At 35.1% G+C, this 18,084-nt stretch overlaps 2 protein-coding genes across 4 annotated transcripts; one reads left to right on the plus strand and one right to left on the minus strand.

Annotated features, from left to right (window-relative positions):
• Window positions 1-111: 111 nt before the first annotated feature.
• Window positions 112-3,111, plus strand: LOC106712798 (homeobox protein PKNOX2). 2 transcript variants are annotated; one of them, XM_045678455.1, is made up of 7 exons: window positions 112-341; window positions 698-972; window positions 1,215-1,439; window positions 1,534-1,727; window positions 1,980-2,094; window positions 2,164-2,252; window positions 2,979-3,111. In XM_045678455.1, the coding sequence occupies exons 1-6, from the start codon at window positions 326-328 to the stop codon at window positions 2,245-2,247; spliced, it is 909 nt and encodes a 302-aa protein (XP_045534411.1). In that variant the 5' UTR covers window positions 112-325; the 3' UTR covers window positions 2,248-2,252; window positions 2,979-3,111. The 2 variants fall into 2 exon arrangements, with proteins under 2 accessions (XP_045534411.1, XP_014360928.2); XM_014505442.2 differs by lacking the exon at window positions 2,979-3,111 and having other exon boundaries at window positions 2,164-2,324.
• A 483-nt stretch (window positions 3,112-3,594) lies between these two features.
• Window positions 3,595-15,481, minus strand: LOC106707397 (adenylate kinase isoenzyme 1). 2 transcript variants are annotated; one of them, XM_014505420.2, is made up of 5 exons: window positions 15,385-15,481; window positions 5,782-5,971; window positions 5,415-5,563; window positions 4,922-5,092; window positions 3,595-3,752 (listed from the first exon to the last, which is right to left on the minus strand). In XM_014505420.2, the coding sequence occupies exons 1-5, from the start codon at window positions 15,385-15,387 to the stop codon at window positions 3,675-3,677; spliced, it is 591 nt and encodes a 196-aa protein (XP_014360906.1). In that variant the 5' UTR covers window positions 15,388-15,481; the 3' UTR covers window positions 3,595-3,674. The 2 variants fall into 2 exon arrangements, with proteins under 2 accessions (XP_014360906.1, XP_014360905.1); XM_014505419.2 differs by lacking the exon at window positions 15,385-15,481 and adding an exon at window positions 6,139-6,284.
• Window positions 15,482-18,084: the final 2,603 nt, after the last annotated feature.

An 18,084-nucleotide genomic window follows, 5' to 3' on the forward strand; every position in this document is an offset into this window, starting at 1 on the left:
TGGCATTGCATAACTAGCCGTCTATAACATTTATATTTTTCAAAATTTCAAAATCGGCTTCACCGTGACAATTGACAGTGCATGTCGTTGTCGATTGTCACAAAAGCGCATCGTTTTATAAAACAAAAATAATCGATCATTGTTGGTCGGACGGCCCAGGATCGCATGTCGGAAGACGACACTGACGATTTCAGACATTTCTTCTGTCTAAGAACGACAGAATAAATTCCTCCTGTCTAAGAGCGGCTTGTGTCAACGCGGCGCGGGAATCTAACTGGCAAGGCTGGACAACATCAGCAACCTCCGCAAGTCCGTCATCAAAGTTATGAAGATCAAATTGCGTTAGTATTTGCTTTTCTCTATCGACTATGCTGTACTAGGAATATAAATCAATTTTTTTTACAAAATAAACATGCAACATTATTGCGCGAAATAATGACTTAGGGTAAAGTTACTCTTTCAAACTTTTGCGCATGCCGTCACTGTTGAAAATAATCCCACTGACTTAAGACTTTTTACAAAGATTATTTAGAAAGCCTATGCTCAAATTATACGTTTTATTTATTCATATTACATTTACAAGTAAAAAAGCTGTCGACAAGATAGTACAAAGATTCAAGTCAAAAGTATAGTCGTTAAGAATATTCATAAAGTAGTTATTTCTTTGTCAAAGTAAACATAGAAATGTTTGTTATAGCGCGCGATCGCTTTCCGTCAACATCATCGACTGACGAAAACGAGAGCGGCACGGAGTGGGAGACGGAGGCGGGGCTGCGGCCGCCCATGCTGCAGGCGCGCCTGCCGCCGCCGCAGGCCGTCGTGGTAGGCTCGGTGCGCAAGCGGCGCGGCAACCTGCCCAAGCACTCGGTCAAGATTCTCAAGCGTTGGCTCTACGACCACCGCTACAACGCCTACCCAAGTGATGCAGAGAAACTGGCTCTCAGTCAGGAGGCCAACTTAACCGTCCTGCAGGTTGCTCTAACGTTTTGGTTTACATTACTTTACTATCGTCCGTATTTTTACCTGCACTTCGCACTAACGTCGATTGACGCTACAATATACTAATGAGTTTGTTAGGAAAGCAGTTACTTCATAATACGTGCGAGTTTTCACTAAATCCTGGATCAATGTCACGATATTTAATGGTATTATATTTGGGATTTCTTTTCTAATAAATACTAGAATTTAAGATTTTCCTACCGCTCTCTTCTTAGGTTTGCAATTGGTTTATAAATGCGCGGCGACGTATTCTGCCCGAAATGATACGGCGTGAGGGACATGACCCAGTGCACTACACGATTTCACGGCGCGGGCGCAAGCAGCCACCTGGCGCCGCCCTGGGAGCGCTGGGCGCACTAGGTCTGCCAGCCTCGGGCTCCGGCCTTGGCCTCGCGCCCGCCAACATCACCGTCGCCGGCTGGGGCGGCGTCGAAGTCGAGGTACGAACATATTGAGCAGGCGCAAGCGATCGTACAATCGATTTATCTCGTATTCCACAAATATAAAACGTGAAAATGGTTTTCATTGTGTTAGAACGTGGTGGACAACAGCCGCGGGCACGACTACGGCGATGGGCTGCTGGTGTACCGCAGCGACGAGCTGGGTGATGCGGAGGAGGGCTACTCGAGCGCCGTCAGTGAGGAGGAGGTCAAGTACGACCCCTCCGTGTGGCAATCCGTCATCCGCTATGGGCCCGACGACAGGGACTTGCATCCCGCTGTTAGAGGGTAACGTATCATAGAAATATTTTTTCTAAGTTGCAATAGATCCAACCATATTGGATCTTTGGCTAAGTCGAGGATTCTTAATTTCTTAATGAAGTACTTAGTGCCAGTCATTAATCTTGTAACATAAATCGCTAGGCGTTACGGATTTCCACAATTGTATCATTTTCCAATACCAAACAAAGACACCATTGAAGAGTCAAGCACTACTAAATGATAACGACAAACTAAAAACGACCATCATGCTATAAGCAGATCTGGTGGAGTGGTAACGATGAGCTCGACCCAACTGGTGGAGGGCGAGGTTGAGAACTATGGTGACGGCTGGGCCCTGCAGCTGCCGCGACTGCACCAGCCGCTGCATACACAGGTAATGGCAACCAATCATATCACACAAAAAATATTATTGTTATTTGTAGCTTATTTATTGGGGGCGCAGGTGAGCCCGCCGCCGCCTGTCGCCATGGAGCTCGAGGTGGCCACCACGGACATGTGGTGCCACACCAACAGGACCGACACATGAACATTGTATCGCAAAAACAACTTATCCAAAACTACACCACTATGTTGTCTATGGGCAATAGACAATGTATTCAAATTCCACACCTACCAGAAGATATAGATACTAAAATTAAGGATATTCAATTATTTAGATAAGCTACAAATGGTAGCAAAAATACGTTTTGTACACTTGATTCTGACGTTAAGAAGAATTTTTAAAGTACTGCGTTAATACCCACCCTTTTACTAGTTGCCGTTTTATGTTCTGTTGACGGTACATTCAATATCCGTTAAAATTTCATAAGCAATAAGGAATACAAAGTTGTTTAGTGAAAGGCTAGGGTATAATTTTTTGCAAGGGTACGGTGATTTAGTTAATACGCTAATTCTATGCTATTGTATTAAATGTTTAAATTATAGCAATCTGTTGGCGAGGTCGGTATTAAATTAAATAATATAACAATTAAAAATGAAAACAATTTAAACTAGACATTAGTTTCTATTAAGAGAAGAACATTACCGTAATTTTTATCTTAGTTTGAGGATATTATTCAGTTGTCTATTGCAGAATAAATTTTGTTTTTAAACAATTTGTTTTCTTTCCTTATTGTTTAATGCCGGCGTCACCTGACAGTTTGAATGGTTCCATAGGTTATATTTGACAGGTTCAATTTAGTGTTGCCATAAACAAATTGTTTTTGTACAATTATATTAACCTTGTCGTAATAAATTAAAGTGGAACCATTACTGCAGGTGGTGCCGGCAAATTCGGAGCTTGAGAGGGACAAGTTTAAATGCTTGTACCTACTAGTAGAAACGGCGGTCGCCGTGCGCCAGAGGGAGAAGCAGCAAGAAGACCTACAATAAACGTCATCTATGAAAGGGGGAATTCCACTACACAAGTATTCTTTGTTTTAATGATAGACTTGATGGCATCCATTCGAAGTGGAGTCGGACTCGTTTTATTTCAAAGTGCCGTCGGTTGAATCATATTTGTATATTGGAAATCGCCCCATAATTTTTTAATTCCCTTATAACTTATAAGACAAAATGTTTGGTATATTAGAGAAAAGCAAAGCATAGAATTTAAGCAAACCTCTAAGAATTGTAAGCTTTTAACATTGAATAAAATGACTTCATTACTACATATGTTTTTCCACGAATTAAAGAACAATGGCAGCCTCCTATACATCAAAATGATAGCGTCTAAGCATGAAAAATATCTTAAAACGATAAGAATTAGTTGCGGAGCAAATATCTGAAAGAATTTATCCATAGATCCAATTTATTTATAGAAGAATAGATCCATCGGTGCAATGACCAATGCAAGTCCCGTATTATCAGAGCCATTTTAAATAATACAACAGAATAAAGAAATAATTTAATGATCAGTAAAGTTATAGTAGTTGTATGTACAATATTGTGCTAGCTGGAGACAGTCATGGTAACTCATTTAGTGGCCACAATGGGATCCAAGATCTTCTGTACTTCACTAAAGATCTGGTCAACCGTCGCCTCAGCGTTTATCTATAACAATCAATCACGTCGTAAGCAAATCCCTCTTTATCAACTAGAACCCTTTTAAAATGTTACTGGTTTTGGTAAGACACCTAGTAAATTTCTTCAACTTGTAAACTTTCAATTTAATTTCTCGCAGCGTGCAACCCTGGGACCTAGAATTAAGTGTCCACAAGTCTGTTTCGGACGCATCTCACGCATCGCATGCGGATTATTTTTTCATACTGTATCGTCATAGATCTGCAAGCCAGCAATCTGATTACCGATGTCAGTTTCATTCGGCTTTTCTTAGTGATCGTGTTTTCTTGAGAATCGAGGAAAGCGCAAAGAATCAGTTGTTATTGCTTGCTTGTTAGCAGAAGAGAAAATGCAAAGAAATCCGCATGATTTCATCAGTATATATAACATTCTAAAGTATATTAAAATCCGTTTGATGTGATACGTCCGATACCGATCTGTGGACGCTTAGCTTAAGTCAATATCGACAGCAGTCAGCACTTTTGTGTTAAAGGACCTAGCGATTGTATTAACACGTTGGGCTCCTTTTTAGAATCCTTATCCAGAAAGACAAATGTCATAGCGCTAAGTCAAACAGAAACAAAGCTAACTTAAATAATCGATATTGTCGGTAGTAACTGCAGTGCGGGATATAATAAATACCTTCATTAGAATAATCAATGCAATAAAAAGGCACGCTCGAATAATTTTCCTTTAAAACACGGAAGGTTTGTGTTCAATAAATTAAAGACGAATTGTATTTTATCATGCTCCAAAGGACTTCAAGGTTTAGTTCGGCTATGATTTTAAACTGTGCCTATCACGAATATTTGTGACAAGAGCCTTCGTTTCGTCATCGTCAATTATGTCAAATGTCAATTATAAGTATGAGATTTTTGGTGAACTTTCCGCCTGATAACAGGGAAATGCACAAATTTTAATATAAATGTTGTCGAATACGATATAACAGCAATTGTCACTAATATTCGTGCTAGGGCTACCGCCATGTTTTCAAATGTCTAAAATAATTTGAGGTTTCGCTTTTTTGATTGACAAAAGGGAGACTGTGTTTCGCTGGTACAGACCATAGTAGTTCGTTTCTTCCCACGAGTATTACAGAGAACTGTCAGTGAGACTATATGGAGCCAGTTAATAGCAACGATAATGATATTGTAACATACCCTCCTCAGTTTGTCAGGGTACTGTGCGAGCACGAGGTCGTTGTTATCGAGGAAGGTCTTGAGGCGAAGTTTGATAGTTTCCTCGTTGTCGTCTGCTCGGCCAGAGCTCGCCGCGCGGCCCAGCAGCCGCTTTGTCAGCGTCTCGCACGACGCCTCGAAGTATAATATCACCTGAAAGAATATGCATTGTTAAGATAAACTATCGGATATCTTGTCACGACCAATAATACACCGAAAAGTTGGTTGTTTACTCATATAAAATAACAATTCCAGCACTTAATTGTAAAAGAGGTAAGGGAGTCAAGCATTTCAACAGATTATCGTGGCAGTAAATGTTAACTGCAATTTGTTTGCCAGTATTTTTGTAGGAAAGGCGATGGAAGTACTCATAGATAAAGGAAAAAAAGCTGTGGCGATTCATTCATCAGACGAAATGCAAAAACAAACAAAAACATGTGTACGAGTGCTAGTTATGTTTGTTAAATCTGCTCACAGTAACAGGAGCGATGGTGTTTTCGAAGGCGATGCCCTGCGATTTCTCTCTGGGGTAGCCGTCGATGAGGAAACCCTTGGAATCCGCGGCGCGCGCCATCATTGCCTCCCGCAACAGCTCCAGCACCGTCTCATTAGGCACCAGCTCACCTGTAATCGCGCGGTGGACCAAATAAAACTACTGTCCTCTCACTCACACTAAACGTGGAGTCAACCAATGAGTGAGCGAGACACATTAGCAAAAACTGTCTGATTAGAATCATAGCGCCATCTGTGCGGCCGGCAGTAGCGGTGGTCGGGCTGTAATATAACGGTTATCTTAGCACCACGAACATGATCCTGACACTTAAATGTAATTCATCAGTTACCCCGCTCCATGATGGATGTGAGACACTTGGCGCGGTCGGAGCCACTCTTCACCTCCGCGCGCAGCAGGTCGCCAGTTGAGAGGTGTGTGAATCCGTACTTGGCGATTATCCTCTCGCATTGCGTGCCCTTGCCTGATCCCGGACCGCCCAGCACCCAAACTATGGGCGTCTTGCTTGTGTCTATTGGTGCCTGGAAGTTCAAACAAAAATATTCATGTTGTTCATGACTACCTCTGAACGAAGAACCTGTATAAAGTTCACATTATTAAAGGCGCTGATTGGAATAGTAACTATCATATAAAGACTGTCCAAAAACTGTCTTACAAAAAAGTGGGGACTTTATAACTCGAAATGTACCTTGGGTTTGTAGGCCGCACATTTTGGAGACTTACATTGGAGAGGACAGGGAGGCTTTTTATCTTGTATGGGTTGCTTGCAAGGGTAGCAAGTTTTTTCTAAATCCATTTATTTAACTAAACATTGGTGGATTAAAATAAATTCCTGTATATTTGTTTACTGTCAATTTTGATGCGACATTATGACATTATTGATATTGACGTTTATAAATCATGACCAATAATGAAAGAAATGGCGTCTTAAGCTTTTGGTCTACAGATGGCGTTTGTTCTCCTTAAGTTTTTCTTTCGGGCGTAACTTTTGTTCGGTCCTTCCACCAACAAAGATATTTTTTGTACCTTTAATCAACTAAGTAAGACTAGATTTTGGAAAACAAACAGGACTTTAAATATATCGGTGGAAGTAACCCTAAGCAGAGTTGAAGAGATTGTGTAAAAGGCGACAAAGGGGGTAAAAAAGGAGAGAATCTATATCTATAAAAGAAAGTTGTGTTAGTTACACCATTTATAACTCAAGAATGGCTGAATCGATTTGACTGAAAATTGGTGGGCAGGTAGCTTAGAACCAGGAATAGGACATAGGATAATTTTTACCCCGTTTTCTCTTTTTTGCTCCGCGCGGACGGAGTCGCGGGTAAAAGCTAGTATATGTATATAAAAGAAAGTCGTGTTAGTTACACTATTTATAACTCAAGAACGGCTGAATCGATTTGACTGAAAATTGGTGGGTAGGTAGCTTAGAACCAGGAAACGGACATAGGATAATTTTTACCCTGTTTTCTATTTTTTATACCGCGCGGGTAAAAGCTAGTTATACAATAAAATCGATTTTGAACGTGAAAACTTCTTGTACCGACTCCTTATAGAGGGGGATACAGAGACGTTATGCAAAAGCTCATATACTTAGTTCAGTGCATCTTTAAAAATCAAAGAAGCTGAAAAATTAATATTCCTTATTAACTTGTTTGCCAACAGTAAAGCATGTCCAATGTCTGATTGCCAAATGACGCTGGACAAGGCCGTGAACTCAGCTAAACGTACTCGTGGGTATGTACCTAACATTTCTATTTAGTTTTTTAGGTTGGTAAACTGAAATGCCCAACCGTAAGAAGGTATTCAATAAACATAAGTGTGCTAGAATTTCTTTCTAGCTTGAAATTAATCAATAATTTAGGTTTTAAGAATATCTTAACCTTTTAGCAAGACATCATTATTTTAAATACTGGTATATGATATCAATTCTTAATGTTTTTGTAGTCGTAAAAAAATCCAATGCGTCGAACCCAGACAAACTTTGAGTGCAAGGCGAAAGACGTCTGAATTGAGTCAGCGAGGACGCTACCGATGTTTGAAAAGAAATCTTATTTTAGAAGCGAGGATTTCAGAATTAATGTTAGTCTTGTTCTGAATTTTTTATCTTTTATTTTAATGTTGAAGAATGTTTGCGTCAATGCGGAATATAATGGTTAGTGTTTTGAATTTCTTACTAATAAATAAATAGGGTTAAAGTTGAATAGATTAGAAATTAAATAGTAGTTACTATACGTATTTTTTAGTTTTTATAAATCAAATATATCAATAAGTCTGTTCTGTCTGTTCTCTTCTCCATGTTTATTTGAGCTACGGGTAAACGAATAATAGAGCTTAAAAATTGTAAAGATTTCAAAAAACTATAAAATATGTTGCCTCTCATTCAGTTTGTTCAGACGAAACAGTTTTTGTAAAACAGTGGAAATACACGGTCTGTTTCCACTAAACGAATTAACCTTATATAATCTGTTAAAACTCGTGATGCGTTTGATTTGACCTGTGTTTTATATTTTTGTAATAATTATTCATAATGCAATATCGTTAGTAGAATCGTCAAAATGTAAAGACACTACTTTTTTAGATTTTGTTGCTTTTAAAAATCACACGGATAATATATTTCATACCAACATACCTCTAAACAGTTCCGTTGTAATTCGAATTCGTACAAAGCCAGCACTATCACTAGAATATAAAATAATTTTGATAACAAAAAGCTTTCGATATAAGTTCGCTGTTTCATCGAAACACGAACACTGAAGGTTATGTTGCTCTACAAGAATTAATGTTCGTACTCTGTGCCAAAATCCGAAGCGTTGTGTACACACGAGATTGCACATACAGACTGGAAGATTTTCAAGATATTATATGTATCTTGTTTTGCTTCAAATAGTTCTGTTAATGTTAATTCTTTTTATAGATTTATGAAAATTATTTTCGATTTGGAAATTGTAATGGTTTAAATTGAAATAAGCTGGATTATGTTGTTTGATGAATCTTTATAACCAAAGTTATTTAACATATTCAAAAATCCAAATACATTGAATTAAAAAAAAAGTTGAACTTTTGTATTAATTGAGAACATTTTATTCGAATTTGAGCTGGGGAAATAATTTAGAAAATACTAGCTTTTACCCGCGACTCCGTCCGCGCGGAATAAAAAAAATGCACACAAAATAAAAAAGTTCCTATGTCCGTCTCCTAGTTCTAAGCTACCTCCCCATCAATTTTCAGCTAAATCAGTTCGACTGATCTTGAGTTATAAATAGTGTAACTAACACGACTTTCTTTTATATATATAGATTGATTCGTTTGGCGGCCAGTATTAATGAACGTAGACATACTCAACAAAGTTCTTCGTTCAACAACATGTTTGTTTCAAACGTAGTATCAGTAAACATAACCTCTCTTTCTTTATTAAAAGAAAACTAATGAGATGATGTTTTTTACTATTGTAAAAGCACACTATCACTAAAAACACAATACAAATTTTAATGCGATTTTAAAAAAAAAAAAAAATCCTGAAATGAAAATAGTCCGGTATTAATGCAATCGAAGTTATCGCATCTCAAGATAATGTTAATTCAAACAATCGCAGGCCAATAATGTAACAACTTCTTATCGTTAGCACTTGCATTTCGACCTCCGTGAAGTTGGCCCCCTCACTTTCATTTTTTTAACTTTTTTTTACGCAAATCGTTTGAGAATCGTTTGAGAGGGTTTGAGAGAAAAGAAATATCGTTTGAGAGTTCCTACTTTCTCCGTAAAAACAATTTCAAATTCTAGTGTTAAGTTGGCCCCCTCACTTTACTTTTTTTTATTTTTTTCAATGCGAATCGTTAGAGAGTCGTTTGAGAGACATTAAGAGAAAAGAAATATCGTTTGAGAGTTTTTACTTTTTCTGTAATAAATATTTTAATTCTGGGCATCGAAAGTTACAAATCGATTTTCTTTTTTTTCCGAATTAAATATGGCAATCATGCACTTGGACGTTTCAAATTTATTGTGTAGGTAGAAAATGGTAAGAGAGTGATTGAGAAAAAAGAGAAATCGTTTGAGAGTTAATACTTTTTCTGAAATATATATTTCAATGTCGGAATCGAAAGTAACAAATCGATTTTCCTTTTTTCCGAATTAAATATGGCAATCATACACTTGGACGTTTCAAATTTATTGTGTAGGTAGAGAATGGTAAGAGAGTGATTGAAAGAAAAGAGAAATCGTTTGAGAGTTAATACTTTTTCTTAAATAAATATTTCAATTTCGGAATCGAAAGTTACAGATCGGGTTTCCTTTGCTCCGAAATAAATATGGCAATCATGCACTTGGACGTTTCAAATTTATTGTGTAGGTAGAGAATGGTAAGAGAGTGATTGAGAGAAAAGAGAAATCGTTTGAGAGTTAATACTTTTTCTGAAATATATATTTCAATGTCGGAATCGAAAGTAACAAATCGATTTTCCTTTTTTCCGAATTAAATATGGCAATCATGCACTTGGACGTTTCAAATTTATTGTGTAGGTAGAGAATGGTAAGAGAGTGATTGAGAGAAAAGAGAAATCGTTTGAGAGTTAATACTTTTTCTGAAATATATATTTCAATGTCGGAATCGAAAGTAACAAATCGATTTTCCTTTTTTCCGAATTAAATATAGCAATCATGCACTTGGACGTTTCAAATTTATTGTGTAGATAGAGAATGGTAAGAGAGTGATTGAGAGAAAAGAGAAATCGTTTGAGAGTTAATACTTTTTCTGAAATATATATTTCAATGTCGGAATCGAAAGTTACAAATCGATTTTCCTTTTATTTCGAATTAAATATGGCAATCATGCACTAAGACGTTTCAAATTTATTGTGTAGGTAGATAATGCTTAGGGAGTGATTGAGAGAAAAGAGAAATCGTTTGAGAGTTAATACTTTTTCAGAAATATATATTTCAATTTCGGAATCGAAAGTTACAGATCGGTTTTCCTTTGCTCCGAAATAAATATGGCAATCATGCACTTGGACGTTTCAAATTTATTGTGTAGGTAGAGAATGGTAAGAGAGTGATTGAGAGAAAAGAGAAATCGTTTGAGAGTTAATACTTTTTCTGAAATATATATTTCAATGTCGGAATCGAAAGTAACAAATCGATTTTCCTTTTTTCCGAATTAAATATGGCAATCATGCACTTGGACGTTTCAAATTTATTGTGTAGGTAGAGAATGGTAAGAGAGTGATTGAGAGAAAAGAGAAATCGTTTGAGAGTTAATACTTTTTCTGAAATATATATTTCAATGTCGGAATCGAAAGTAACAAATCGATTTTCCTTTTTTCCGAATTAAATATAGCAATCATGCACTTGGACGTTTCAAATTTATTGTGTAGGTAGAGAATGGTAAGAGAGTGATTGAGAGAAAAGAGAAATCGTTTGAGAGTTAATACTTTTTCTGAAATATATATTTCAATGTCGGAATCGAAAGTAACAAATCGATTTTCCTTTTTTCCGAATTAAATATGGCAATCATGCACTTGGACGTTTCAAATTTATTGTGTAGGTAGAGAATGGTAAGAGAGTGATTGAGAGAAAAGAGAAATCGTTTGAGAGTTAATACTTTTTCTGAAACATATATTTCAATGTCGGAATCGAAAGTAACAAATCGATTTTCCTTTTTTCCGAATTAAATATGGCAATCATGCACTTGGACGTTTCAAATTTATTGTGTAGGTAGAGAATGGTAAGAGAGTGATTGAGAGAAAAGAGAAATCGTTTGAGAGTTAATACTTTTTCTGAAATATATATTTCAATGTCGGAATCGAAAGTAACAAATCGATTTTCCTTTTTTCCGAATTAAATATGGCAATCATGCACTTGGACGTTTCAAATTTATTGTGTAGGTAGAGAATGGTAAGAGAGTGATTGAGAGAAAAGAGAAATCGTTTGAGAGTTAATACTTTTTCTGAAACATATATTTCAATGTCGGAATCGAAAGTAACAAATCGATTTTCTTTTTTTTCCGAATTAAATATGGCAATCATGCACTTGGACGTTTCAAATTTTGAAAATCGATTTGTTACTTACGATTCCGAAATTGAATTATTTATTTCAGGAAAAGTATCTACTCTCAAACGATTTCTCTTTTCTCTCAATCACTGCCTAATCATTCTATACCTATACAAAAAATTTGAAACGTCTAAGTGCATGATTGCCATAATTATTTCGGAAAAAAAGGAAAATCGATTAGTAACTTTCGATTGTGACATTGAAATATATATTTCAGAAAAAGTATTAACTCTCAAACGATTTATCTTTTCTCTCAATCACTCTATTACCATTCTCTACCTACACCATAAATTTGAATCGTCTTAGTGCATGATTGCTATATTTAATTCGGAAAAAAGGAAAATCGATTTGTTACTTTCGATTCCGACATTGAAATATATATTTCAGAAAAAGTGTTAACTCTCAAACGATTTCTCTTTTCTCTCACACTCTCTTACCATTCTCTACCTACACAATAAATTTGAAACGTCCAAGTGCATGATTGCCATATTTATTTCGGAGCAAAGGAAAACCGATCTGTAACTTTCGATTCCGAAATTGAAATATATATTTCTGAAAAAGTATTAACTCTCAAACGATTTCTCTTTTCTCTCAATCACTCCCTAAGCATTATCTACCTACACAATAAATTTGAAACGTCTTAGTGCATGATTGCCATATTTAATTCGAAATAAAAGGAAAATCGATTCGTAACTTTCGATTCCGACATTGAAATATATATTTCAGAAAAAGTATTAACTCTCAAACGATTTCTCTTTTCTCTCAATCACTCTCTTACCATTCTCTACCTACACAATAAATTTGCAACGTCCAAGTGCATGATTGCCATATTTATTTCGGAGCAAAGGAAACCCGATCTGTAACTTTCGATTCCGAAATTGAAATATTTATTTAAGAAAAAGTATTAACTCTCAAACGATTTCTCTTTTCTTTCAATCACTCTCTTACCATTCTCTACCTACACAATAAATTTGAAACGTCCAAGTGCATGATTGCCATATTTATTTCGGAGCAAAGGAAACCCGATCTGTAACTTTCGATTCCGAAATTGAAATATTTATTTAAGAAAAAGTATTAACTCTCAAACGATTTCTCTTTTCTTTCAATCACTCTCTTACCATTCTCTACCTACACAATAAATTTGAAACGTCCAAGTGCATGATTGCCATATTTAATTCGGAAAAAAGGAAAATCGATTTGTTACTTTCGATTCCGACATTGAAATATATATTTCAGAAAAAGTATTAACTCTCAAACGATTTCTCTTTTCTCTCAATCACTCTCTTACCATTCTCTACCTACACAATAAATTTGCAACGTCCAAGTGAATGATTGCCATATTTATTTCGGAGCAAAGGAAACCCGATCTGTAACTTTCGATTCCGAAATTGAAATATTTATTTAAGAAAAAGTATTAACTCTCAAACGATTTCTCTTTTCTTTCAATCACTCTCTTACCATTCTCTACCTACACAATAAATTTGAAACGTCCAAGTGCATGATTGCCATATTTATTTCGGAGCAAAGGAAACCCGATCTGTAACTTTCGATTCCGAAATTGAAATATTTATTTAAGAAAAAGTATTAACTCTCAAACGATTTCTCTTTTCTTTCAATCACTCTCTTACCATTCTCTACCTACACAATAAATTTGAAACGTCCAAGTGCATGATTGCTATATTTAATTCGGAAAAAAGGAAAATCGTTTTGTTACTTTCGATTCCGACATTGAAATATATATTTCAGAAAAAGTATTAACTCTCAAACGATTTTTCTTTTTTCTCAATCACTCTCTTACCATTCTCTACCTACACAATAAATTTGAAACGTCCAAGTGCATGATTGCTATATTTAATTCGGAAAAAAGGAAAATCGATTTGTTACTTTCGATTCCGACATTGAAATATATATTTCGGAAAAAGTATTAACTCTCAAACGATTTCTCTTTTCTCTCAATCACTCTCTTACCATTCTCTTTCTACACAATAAATTTGAAACGTCCAAGTGCATGATTGCCATATTTAATTCGGAAAAAAGGAAAATCGATTTGTTACTTTCGATTCCGACATTGAAATATATATTTCAGAAAAAGTATTAACTGTCAAACGATTTCTCTTTTCTCTCAATCACTCTCTTACCATTCTCTACCTACACAATAAATTTGAAACGTCCAAGTGCATGATTGCCATATTTATTTCGGAGCAAAGGAAACCCGATCTGTAACTTTCGATTCCGAAATTGAAATATTTATTTAAGAAATAGTATTAACTCTCAAACGATTTCTCTTTTCTTTCAATCACTCTCTTACCATTCTCTACCTACACAATAAATTTGAAACGTCCAAGTGCATGATTGCCATATTTAATTCGGAAAAAAGGAAAATCGATTTGTTTCTTTCGATTCCGACATTGAAATATATATTTCAGAAAAAGTATTAACTCTCAAACGATTTCTCTTTTCTCTCAATCACTCTCTTACCATTCTCTACCTACACAATAAATTTGAAACGTCCAAGTGCATGATTGCCATATTTAATTCGGAAAAAAGGAAAATCGATTTGTTTCTTTCGATTCCGACATTGAAATATATATTTCAGAAAAAGTATTAACTCTCAAACGATTTCTCTTTTTTCTCAATCACTCTCTTACCATTCTCTACCTACACAATAAATTTGAAACGTCCAAGTGCATGATTGCCATATTTAATTCGGAAAAAAAAAGAAAATCGATTTGTAACTTTCGATGCCCAGAATTAAAATATTTATTACAGAAAAAGTAAAAACTCTCAAACGATATTTCTTTTCTCTTAATGTCTCTCAAACGACTCTCTAACGATTCTCATTGAAAAAAATAAAAAAAAGTAAAGTGAGGGGGCCAACTTAACACTAGAATTTGAAATTGTTTTTACGGAGAAAGTAGGAACTCTCAAACGATATTTCTTTTCTCTCAAACCCTCTCAAACGATTCTCAAACGATTTGCGTAAAAAAAAGTTAAAAAAATGAAAGTGAGGGGGCCAACTTCACGGAGGTTGCATTTCGATTGTTTCAAAAACAATCGAATTAATAACATAACCTTAAAACGATATTTTTGGCGCGAAAATCTAGGGACACCCCTAGTTTAATTAAAATAGTGGCAGTAACTTTGGTATCTTCATATAGGTACATTTTAATAATTTATTATCAACTACCTTTTACCCGCGACTCCGTCCGCGCGGAATAAAAAATAGAAAACGGGGTAAAAATTATCCTATGTCCGTTTCCTGGTTCTAAGCTACCTGCCTACCAATTTTCAGTCAAATCGATTCGGCCGTTCTTGAGTTATAAATAGTGTAACTAACACGACTTTCTTTTATATATATAGAATAAACATGCCTGTGTGTTTTTTCCATGTATCATAAGTCTAAAAATCACATTTATAGAATGACATTGTCAATTTTATATTCATTTGTTAATATTAAAAGAAAATGCAATTATCGAAAAATACTGTTGAACGTCATTTTTATCATCTCCAAAATTGATAGTAATATTATAATTATTATCGCCTGATATTGTTGCATTGTACTATTCAGAAAAATATATTCGCAAAAGGATAAGTGGGTAGTGTTATTAAGAAAGACTATTAATAAAATGTTTCTAGTTCTATTGTATTTGAGCGTTACGCAACTTTATTTTTTACCTACAACAAACTCATTATAAAAGACTTGGTTCTTGAAAAACTAGCTAAATATAATTTCTATTATTATCGCACTATGACGTAACAATACTGAAACCAAAAATCTGTAGCATCTATACACATCTCTTTGACATTTTTCATTTATTTTGAATGAAAATCATAATAGAATTAATTTTAAATGAGTCTGCACTTTATAAATAATAAAATAATGTTTACTTACCATTTTATTTGAAATCTAGCAATAACAGAAAAATATGGAACGACACGCGCGATCGACAACCGACTAACGCGAATTCTACGGAACGACTGCGGCCTGCGGGTGTGATTTGATTGTAGTTCGGTCAAGGTCACGAAAATTGTGCCAGCCCGCCAATAGCGTAACAGCGACCTCTGACAGCGCGGGAAAGTCATAAGGTTATGGCGGGAAAAATAATAGCTTCATTATTTCAGTTCATCGCTATTGATTTGACACTGGTTACATAATCAACAATAACATGGTGCACATAACGTCACTGTATGTATCTTACCTACATATACCCAAGGTACCCAATACCCAAAGGTGGGCATTAACTCGTTAATCCGTTAATCGTTAATTAACGAAGTTAACATTTTCCTTAACGGATTAACTTTTAAGTTAAATTCAAAAAGTGTTAACGCTCTTGTTAACTTCCGTTAAATTCTACTTCCGTTAATTTAGTCCGTTAATTGTTACAATAGACACTTATTGACGTGTTGTCATTTTATTTAAATTATGCATCAGGCTACATTCGTAAGTTCGGCTATGTTCGGCGACCGTCGGCGAGTCGAATGGTGAACGAGAACGAGAGAGAACGAGAACGAGCGAGTGTGATGCATGTTATACAATACACCGAGCGGCCGGGATAGACGTGATCAAGAGAGTACCACAGAATCCTTGTTAGAAAATAGTGACGATTTAAACAAACTTACCTCTATCAAATATTGCGAAGTTTAGGCGCTAGACACCTTCAAAGTTTATTAATTATTTCATATTTACACAAATGTCTCGAAAAGTCTTTATTACATTTTATTCACATTAAAACTGGTTTTCATTTATTTAACATCACTTTTTTTTAGAACAAGACTTTGTTATAAAATCAACATAAGGTTCGAAAACACTTTACTCTTAATACAATAATTGTTATACATGAGACGCAAAATCTATTAAAAAATATAAACTCTGCGTTAAATAGCAATCAAAATAATCGAGAGTGCATTACTCTTCAACGTCGTACCTAAAATACAACTAAACTTTGTTGCAGACAAAATGTTTATTTTAATTTTGGTGTTTAAAGACAACAAAAAATATTAAAAAAAAAATAGTTTATGGTTCATTCGAAAAAGCGTACAAATAGGATTTTTTTGTCATTGCGTAGATAGGAAACAAACAATGAAAAATAAATTTAAAAATTCGAAAGACGAAATGTGCACGCAATAAACGTTCCTCAAAAACAAAAGGGATTTAGGTGTTTATTACCGTCGTTTGTTTTTTTGGGGCTTCTTCATAGTCAACGAAAAATAATTTTACATTTTAAAAATATGAACAAAGGATCAAATGGACAGCCGCACAGAGAATGCGATAACGAACTCGATGGATTTATGGCCCCAACCCTTCTAATGGTCGGGGATGCACGTGCGCTGCGCAAAGACAATGGCGAAGATAATTTGTTTGTTTACAAAAAAAGTATACGACAAAACGAGAATGAATGAGGAAAAAGATAAAACAATTATGTTAGTGAAATAATGTTAAACTGTGTACTAAATTTAATATATGAAATGTCGCCACAAGTGACCTTTACAAAAAGACATCGATTTTTTTACGGATATCGAAAGTTTATTTTAAAATTAATCGAATGTCGTTGAAAATAATTCAAAACATATTCTTACTAATTAACTATAACGATTTTATAGGTGATAAGAAAGAGAGAAGACATCACCCGCGATCGGTTGTTTTCGTTATGTCGTGTAACTTATGCTCAATACACTGAGAGTAATTTAACTTGATTTAACATATACCAATAGATCGGACGATAGATCATTAGATGATAGAAGTTATCGAAGGCATCTCAGTTGTATAGTTTGATGCGTTGAGATGTATCACTGGATTGGTTATATAGTTTATTTATCAATGTTATAATAAGTTTCCTCTGATGTTAGAAGTTTTATTAATAAATCTATATTAATAAATAAAAAGTACGTAAAAAATGATAAGTCTGTTCCTGGGTCCTTAGCTAAAAAGAAAAAAAAATATTACCAAATTATACATAAGATTAAATGTTCAGTTGTTGGAGTATGAGCAAATGAATATCCGGGAGCAAATAGTAACAGATAAATGTAAATACTGCACAAAAGTTTTGATTGTTTTTTTTTAATATTATCACATGTCTTAACTGTTTAATAGAAAATTTGTGTTGTCTAAATTTAGTTAGCTCTCTAATTCCGTGACGTCGGATTGTCGATAAAAAAATTGACTGAAAAAGTCAATTGTCCATCATTGTCAGTGTAGTATATAAGTGTGTGTAACTAGTGCATGCTATGTCATTAGTATGGTACAGGCATTAGTACATCGCTCCTATTGTCTAAATTATATTTTAGTATATTATACTATAATAGCTGTCGCCCGCGACTCCGTCCGCGCGCAGTTAAAAAAAAACTTAATAGGGTTATGAAAAATAGATGTTGGCCGATTCTCAGACCTACTGAATATGCTCACAAAATTTCATGAGAATCGGTCAAGTCGTTTCGGAGGAGTACGGTGACGAAAACTGTGACACGAGAATTTTATATATTAGATAACAAAACTATAGATAGGATTAGCGATCGCCCGAGATTTCGTAAGCGCAGTAAAAAATAGCCTAAGTTCTATTGAAAGTCTCGACAAAATCGGTCCATACGATTCGGA

This window comes from Papilio machaon, chromosome 1 (assembly GCF_912999745.1).
Source record: "Papilio machaon chromosome 1, ilPapMach1.1, whole genome shotgun sequence".
In the NCBI taxonomy this organism is placed as follows: Eukaryota; Metazoa; Arthropoda; class Insecta; order Lepidoptera; family Papilionidae; genus Papilio; species Papilio machaon.

Excerpts from the sequence above, each read along its gene's own strand:
- LOC106712798 (XM_045678455.1), top strand. Across the intron at positions 973-1,214 it reads CCAACTTAACCGTCCTGCAG|GTTTGCAATTGGTTTATAAA; the intron begins GTTGCTCTAACG and ends CTCTCTTCTTAG. Across the intron at positions 2,095-2,163 it reads ACCAGCCGCTGCATACACAG|GTGAGCCCGCCGCCGCCTGT; the intron begins GTAATGGCAACC and ends TTGGGGGCGCAG.
- LOC106707397 (XM_014505419.2), bottom strand. The coding sequence starts at position 6,246 with ATGGATTTAGAAAAAACTTGCTACCCTTGCAAGCAACCCATACAAGAT. Across the intron at positions 5,564-5,781 it reads CACATCCATCATGGAGCGGG|GTGAGCTGGTGCCTAATGAG; the intron begins GTAACTGATGAA and ends GCGCGATTACAG. Across the intron at positions 5,093-5,414 it reads ACACCATCGCTCCTGTTACT|GTGATATTATACTTCGAGGC; the intron begins GTGAGCAGATTT and ends ATATTCTTTCAG.